Below are 8301 nucleotides of genomic sequence, written 5' to 3' on the forward strand. Positions count from 1 at the left end.
GTAAAATCTGATTATGTTATCCCTCGGTTTTTAAAGAAACCGAAGGGATAGATCATTTAGTATTCACTTATAAACAAATAAAAACACAAACTGCAATAGTCGAGATTCGAAACGTGTCCTGATTTATTTTTCCCCTCGATTTTATTAAAAATCGAAGAAATATATTATTTTTTATTTTTATAAAAAAATAAAACATGACACGTCTGAGCATAATACCTCAATTTTTTTTTACTGAGATGAAAAATTCATCATAAAAAAAGTTATTTATTATAGTGTTCGAACTTAATACATTTTATGAGGGAATACATAATTAAAAATAGAGGTAATTCCAAACTTAAAATTTCAAATAGGAAAATTATACATGACATGAAACTTTATGAATATAATAATAATAGCAACGCCATCTTATTGAATTAAAATAGTAAATATTTCAAGGGATTCAACTCTTTGGTGATGAATAATATCTTCAAATACGTTTAGTGATGTGCATGACTAAATTAGGCACTTCCAATTTCTCAACTCCATCAAGTTGAATAATCTTGTTCTTGAACCTATTGAATAATTCATCCATGATTTCTTCTCCAAACTCTGACTTCAAAATTGGTTCAGCAACAGCTCTTATAAATGTTGCAACTCCCTCCGCTCTTGTATCTCCATCCTCATCATCAATCACATCAATGGTTTTCACCCAATCTGTTGTAATTGTCTCCAAACTTTGAACATCAAAAGAACCTTCTTCTTCAATCACTTTCCTAATCTCCTCAGACGTAGGACAATAAGATGGTATGTTGAATGAGTCCAATTTTTTCTTCTCCATCAATTTCTGCATGTAAAAGTAATACATATATATAAGCTACCAATTCACATGCAAATTAATCATTAATCATGTATAGTATCTTGATTGTCCGCAAATCCTAGCTCAACTAGTAGAAGCCGATTTGTTAGGTTTGACGCCATCACCCGAGTTTGAACCCTGATACTATCGGATGTATACGTGAACTCTTAGTAGTTATTAACACTTCGCGTACAAACCAAAACAAAAATATTTAATATCTTAATTAAATATACCTCAGTGGCCATGTCATTGAGTGCCATGCCAATCACAACCCATGCATTTATCAGTTCATTTAGTTCATCTCTACCAATAAGTGTTAGGACCATAGCACCACCTGGAAGCAGTTCAAAGGAACGTGACCTCAAAAATAATGTGAAGTCTTGTTGAAACTGTGCATGGTATGCTTTGTGCACTGCTGGAGGACTTGTCCTTGTTAGGTAGATAGCACCTTTGTTTATTGGTTCTAAAGCATCTTGCAACACTTCTGGAGTCTGTTACCAAAATAATTAACTATGCCAATGAAATACCAAACAATATTATTACATAATAACAAAATCTGTTAAGAGTTCCACATCGGATAATATATGGCCTAAACATGTCCTTATAAGTGGGGGCAATTCTCACCCTACAAGCCGGTTTTGTAGGGTTGAGTTAGGCCCAACCACATTTCTTAACATGGTATCAAGAGCCTCGTTTAAGATCCGGTGGACCGCCTAAGCCGATATTGCTAATTTTGTGTTATTTTATTTATTGATAATTTTAAAATATTTTTAAGTAATAAAACATAAAATTTTAAAAATATAGAAGGTTATAAGAAATTAAATAAAATATTAAATATTTATTATTATAAAATCATTAATAAATTATTTTATATAATTTTAAAATATTCTTGTACATTATTATTCTTATATAATCAAAATTTATTTATTTATTTATTTATAACCGATTCGATTCAATCAAAGTCCAGCCTCATTCTAATCATAAAACCATGAACCCGTGAGTATAATGATTTAATGTACATGATGATAAAATCATGCAACCCTTGTCATCAAATGTACTGTACCTTAGAAAGCCAGTGAAGACTATAGGAGGAATGAAAAAAGTGAATGGAGTTGTTAGGAAAGAGTCTTCCATAAAAAGACCCTGGTGTTCCACTAAAGAAACATGGACTAAACTTGTGTCCTTTCTCTTGTTCAAGTCTTTTATAAAAATCAGGTAGTGACTTAAAAGTAGTATTGAAGTCATTGAGAAAAAACTGAAACATGGGTGTTTCATGACTCATGTTTTGGCTCACTGCATCAATGGTGTTCATTATATTAGATGCAACCAAAAGTGCATTTGGACCTGATGAACAACCTAAGTCAGCCACTTTCAAACAGTTTGGAAAAATGTCACAATATAGTCTCATTATACTTTCTTCAAGGATGTGTTTGGCAGTCAGAATCACCTTTTTCTGCATGCAAAAATTAATCAGGACTTGTTGAATTAGGGCAAGATTAGATAGATTAATTAATTATTATTTATTACCTGAAATGTCGAGTTACTTGCGTAACTTGTTTCTCCTTCACCTCCATTCATATGAAGGACTTGTTCAATTGCCATTGCTAATGAAAATAAATGTTTGTGAATGTGTTTGAGAGGGTTATTGCATTCCTTTTATAATAGTAATACGTCGTATATGTACAAAGGTTACCTAGTACAAATGTCATTGTTGTTGGTTAACAAGTTAACGTCATGGTGGCAAATTGTAAACCAAATTCTATATATAATTTCTTGTTATGGTAGCAACCAAAGTAGTACTTGATGAAATTTTCCCTTCCCTCATATATGCTTCTTAATTAAATTCATGCATCTATTTAATTTTGTGAAAAACGTTCGGGCTCACAAATGATGTGGTGAATTAGTTTTGATGACAACACGAGGTTTTGTTGAAATTGTTACAAATTTTTAGAATATTTTTAAATATAATATGTATGATAATGATAGAAGAGCTTAGAATTATAGTGTGTATGAATATGGCAGAAAAATCTAGAACTATAAGTGTATGGAAATGATAGAAGAACCTAGAACTATTATGATATTAATCTATCATAAAACATCTTAGAAAGAACTAAAGTAATGAGAAAACATTCACCACCTTTGAGAGGTTGACGACTTGAATCTATAAATAGACAATTGGTACTTTGTAAATTATCATCCAAAAAATCAATGACATAGCTTTCTTTCAAAACAATTTTCTAAAACTATCTTCTATCAACTAATCAACTCTCAACAGTGGCATCAGAGCTACGTTCGGTCATACATTGGACGTAGTTATATTACCTAGCTACTATTCTAGAATTCTCCCAACTACAAAATATTTCTCTTGTACTATTGATCCACTCAAATAATTTTTCTAAGCTACGGATAACACCACTCAATCATCAATTATTTCTGTCCTCATTTTTAATGGTGAAAATTATGATTATGGCGTGTTAGAATGGAGACTTTTTTTCATCTCAAAATTTATAGGACATAGTAGAAGAAGGCTTCACCGCTCCTACAGATACTTCAGCTCTTAATGCAGCTTAAGAAAAGAAGTTGAAGAAAAAAAAAAAAAAATTCAATGGCGTTGCTCACCTTGCAACAAGCAGTGACTGATGCAATTTTCCCAAGAATTATAGGAGCTAATACTGCCAAAGAAGCATGTAACACGTTGCAAGAGGATTTTTAAGGAAGCGATAAGGTATGTGTTGTTAAACTTCAATCTCTAAGAAGAGATTTTGAACTATTGAAGATGAATGAGTTTGAGACAGTTAAAGATTACTATTCTAAATTAAAGAAATAATTAATCAAATGAGAGCTGTTGGGGAGGATATTCATGACAAGAAAATTGTTGAGAAAATTCTAATTACTATGCCCCCAAAATTTGACCTAATCATAACAACGATTGAGGAAACCAAAGATCGATCCACTATATCAGTGACAGAGCTAGTGGGCTTTCTTGAAGCATATGAGCAAAGACTGTATAGGCATAAAGGCACACTTGAAAATGCCTTTCAGTAAAATTTCAAATTTCAGACTCAAAATAAAGAAAATGGAGGAAAGAAAAATATGGAGAAACTTTTTGAAGAAGAGAAGTTTCTAGAAATTTTCTTAAGAACGAGGTCAGATAAAAATCCTCCATGCAGTATATGCAAAAATCCACTGTTGGAGGGCTTGTCCTTGTTAGGTAAATATCACCTTTGTTCAATGGTTCTAAATTTTGGTGAGCAAGGTTGAAGATAAAAGAGAGAGAGAGAAGAGAGATAAAATAGATCTGTAACTAACTTCTTTCTCAAATTGTAAGACTGTGAAATATATTACAAAGGAAACTATCAATGGGCTTATATACTAACACCCAAATGTAAATGCTAACCAAATGGAACTCAAATGCTAATTAAATGCAAATGCTTAAACTATATGTTGAATTTGGATTACACTTCAACACCATCCCTTAATCCATATTCAATACTAAAATCAACAACACTAATTTCATCCCTCAAGTGGATAAAGTGTTCAATCTTGATAGCTTTGGTCAGCACATCTGCAAGTTGCTTTTGAATGTTATAGTGAACAACTTCAAGCATTCCATTTTGAACCTGGATTCACAAAAAATAGAACTTTGTGTCAATGTGCTTGCTTATCCTATGGAGTACTGAGTTCTTGGGAAGGCTTATGGCATATTTTTTGTCTATCATCAGCTTCACAGACTTGCTCACCTTGATCTTCAGATCCTACGATAAATTCATTAGACAAACAGCTTGACACGCAGAGAAAGCACATACAATGTACTCAGCTTCATAGGTTGACAAGGCAACCACATGTTATTTCTTGGAGCACCAAGATAAGGGACTTCTCAGATACTTGAAGAAATATTCAGAAGTACTTCTTCTATAACCTTTGTCTCCACACGTACCAGAGTCTGAATAACATATGAGTTATGAATTAGATTTAACACCATAAGGGAATAAAATTCCATACCTCAGAGTCCCCTTAATATACCCTTAGTATCTTGACAACAACTTAGTAACGTGACCACTTTGGTTTTTTCATAAACCTACTCACCATTCCAATTGCATAGCATATGTCAGGTCTGGTGTTACAGAGACATCTCAATGAGCCAACCAACTATTTAAAAGTTGTAGCATCTACATCATCGTCCTCAACATCAGAATACGTCTTGCGATTTATTTCAGCAAGTGTGATTGCAGACTTGCAATTTGTTAACTTAAACCTTTTCACAATTTCAAGTTCATACTTCAACTGATGCAAAATTATATCCTTCTCAGAGTACAGAATCTCCATCCCTAGTGATCACGACTTTACGTGTCTATTAGTCGGGATAACTGCAAGTGCACAGTCGTGTCGTGTAGTTTTAAAATATATCGAATCCACAGGGACTATAAATCGATCTACCGTTATCTAAAGTTATTATGCAAATCTAAGGCTAATGATATTTGAGTTGTTTATAAAGGGAAACTAAAATCTTAAATCTAGATAAAATATAAATAAGCGGATATCAATATGTAGTTCGTCTAACTTAGGTGATCCGAAGTTCCATTGGCTATGGTTCTTATTTAATTAAAAATCTCCATTAACTATGTTGTTTAAAAGTCCTCCTCTCAAACTCTCGCTCTTTTGATTTAGACTACTGTCCTTACTCATAATGTATGCTCTCGCCATCCCATTATATTTAGAAAAGCTTTTTAAAAACATCACAATTGATAAAATGCTCATTTCATGAAGATGTTATCTACTTAAATCTCCTAGTCTCAAACTCTCGCTCTGTTGACTTGGATCATGCTAGTATTCCCTAACGTACGCTCTCGCTGTCCCGCGTCGAGTTTAAAAGTACTTTTTGAAAATAAATAAATTCTAATTAGCTTTAATACGCTTTCGCCGTCCTTAAAATTAATGTTCTATGTCTACTATCCAGTTAAAGATCTCAAACTCTCGCTCTATTGATGTTAACCTTTATCAGTTCTAAAATCTCAAACTCTTGCTCTGTTGATTTTAGAACTTTAGCAAATTAAATTAGACACAAAACCAGAAACGAGTGATTTTTAATAAAACATATTTAAGCCAATTTATTTCGGATCCCTGCTGTTAAATTACTTTACATATTGATATCTAAATAAATTAGCCAGACATATTAATATGGTTAAACATGCATAAATAGATTCGGTTCATAATTTTGGCCATATTAGTTGGCATACAATATATCTTGCAAAGGAATATAATTAAAGGAGTAAATAAGAAACCTGAATAATATAAATCTGAAATAAAATCTTGAATCTTGGAGTACTTGAACTTCCACCACAGGTTGGTTGGATTGTTCTTCAAATATTATTCACCACGAATTAAAACAAGGAAATAAAAACTAAATCTAACGTAAGGTTAGATCCGTTAAAGGTTCACAACAATTTCTGGTATAGAAATTGTTGTGAGAAAAGATGAACATAATAGAAAACAATTGCTGGAAAAGTAAAATACTGGAATGAAAATAATACTAAAAACTATGGCTGGAACAAAGCATGGTCCAACCCCTTTTACATGAATATTCAGCTCTTTTTATAGTGTTATTGTGGTAACTGCTCCTTCTAGCTGGTCCCCATATTTCTCCTCAAATGTTGCATATTAATTGACTTGGTTTATGGAGTTGAACATGTGAATTTGGCAAAAACGGATCTTCAAAAGTGGAGACGGGTGTCTCCTATGACAAATTAAACGGAGACTTGCACCTAAAATACAGGAGACGAGCGTCCCCAACTGAGACGTGGCCCCTATTTTGTAGGAGACGGGCGTCTCCCCTTCACAAATCACATTATATATAAAAATTGACGTTGTCACAACTTCATATATATATATATATATATATATATATATATATATATATATATATATATATATATATATATATATATATATATATATATATATATATATATATATATATATATATATATAAATAAACCATGGGGCCCACTTCTATATATATATATATATATATATATATATATATATATATATATATATATATATATATATATATATATATATATATTTATATATATATATATTTATCCATTTCTTCTCCTTTTTACTCCTTTTCTTCACGGAGCCTCGAAAACATTAAATTCCTGAAACACATTAAAATACCACCGTAATTCCAACATAAAACAACATAATTAAAATAAAATAGGAAATAATCTATGTAAATCAAGTCAAATATGTGATACATTTTTGCGTTATAACCTAGAAAATAAACCATGGTTCGTAGATCAGTCATCTCCAACCCAATCATCAGTACCTTCTTCAACTTGACTATCTCGTTTGATTAGCTCCCTGTTAGCAATCTATCATCAATATAGAGACACACCAAAATCATATTGCTTTCAGAGATATTCTAAACATAAAACTCATATTCCATTTCACCTTTTCTGAATCCTTGAAGCATGAAAAATGAACCAATTTTCAGATTCCAAGCTCTAAGAGCTTGTTTCAGCCCATACAAGGCTTTATGCAATTTATACACTATCCCTTCCCGATTATTTTTCACAAATCCAGGAGGTTGTGACACATTAACTTCCTATTGTAAAGAATCATTCAAAAAATTATATTTCACATCTAAATGCATCAGAGGCCAATTACTATTTACAGCTATAACAATCACCAATCTGATTGTTTCAAGTATAGCTACAGAAGAAAACACTTCAAAATAGTCTAAACCATGTTTATATAGAAATACTCTAATTAATAACCTTGCTATGTGTTTGCCAATTATCCATTTGGCTTTAGCTTTATCTTGAAAACCCATGTGACACTAATGGCTTTCTTGTTCTTTGGAAGCTCAGTTAATTTCCAAGTCTTATTTCTTTCTATATCCTCTCAAGTTATTCTTTCATGGCCTTCAGTCAAACTTTCTTCTTGATAACTTCTTCAGTATTAACTGGTTCAAATTCTATTAACATGGAACATTAAATGACTTTCCCTTCAAAGTCTATCTCAGTATCTTGAAACATGTCAAGCTTTGCAAATCTTCTTGGTATTTGTTTGATTCTTTGTGGCCTCTGAATTTTTTCGGAATCTTCTTCAGATGCTAGAACAGTATCAGATGCTGGACCATCTTCAGAAGTTCCACCTTCAGAGGTATGACCACCGTCAGAGGTTAGATTACCACCAGAGTTCGGATCATCATTAGAAATATGGATCAGAATGAAATTCACCTTCAGATTCAAACTTTCCTGCAGAGTCTTCTTCGGAATGTAACACGTCTTCTTACTCAACTTCAACTTCAGAGTCACCTTCAGACTCTAAATCATCTTCAGGGGCAAAATCCCCTTTAGTCAGGTGTCAACAATGCACCAAAATTGGATTGAGACTTGCTCTAGTCCCATACTTTTGCTTCCTTCATAATGACATCTCTACTGACTTCAGCTTTGTTA

At 32.3% G+C, this 8301-nt stretch overlaps 1 protein-coding gene across 1 annotated transcript; it reads right to left on the minus strand.

The window, feature by feature from the left end:
- Positions 1 to 282: 282 nt before the first annotated feature.
- On the minus strand, positions 283 to 2463 carry LOC131654989 (probable caffeine synthase MTL2). Its single transcript, XM_058924903.1, has 4 exons — positions 2363 to 2463; positions 1899 to 2288; positions 1069 to 1326; positions 283 to 823 (listed from the first exon to the last, which is right to left on the minus strand). Exons 1-4 carry the CDS (start codon positions 2435 to 2437, stop codon positions 467 to 469), a joined length of 1080 nt encoding a protein of 359 aa, XP_058780886.1. The 5' UTR covers positions 2438 to 2463; the 3' UTR covers positions 283 to 466.
- Between the last annotated feature and the right edge of the window lie 5838 nt (positions 2464 to 8301).

The sequence above is a fragment of the Vicia villosa genome, linkage group LG3 (assembly GCF_029867415.1).
Source record: "Vicia villosa cultivar HV-30 ecotype Madison, WI linkage group LG3, Vvil1.0, whole genome shotgun sequence".
Classification (NCBI taxonomy): Eukaryota; Viridiplantae; Streptophyta; class Magnoliopsida; order Fabales; family Fabaceae; genus Vicia; species Vicia villosa.

What these genes read in the sequence shown, in the direction of transcription:
- LOC131654989 (XM_058924903.1), bottom strand. Translation starts at nt 2,437, where the DNA reads ATGGCAATTGAACAAGTCCTTCATATGAATGGAGGTGAAGGAGAAACA. An exon ending in CAAGTAACTCGACATTTCAG is followed by an intron (nt 2,289 to 2,362) that starts GTAATAAATAAT and finishes TTTTGCATGCAG; the next exon opens with AAAAAGGTGATTCTGACTGC. An exon ending in TCAATGACATGGCCACTGAG is followed by an intron (nt 824 to 1,068) that starts GTATATTTAATT and finishes TTTTACATGCAG; the next exon opens with AAATTGATGGAGAAGAAAAA.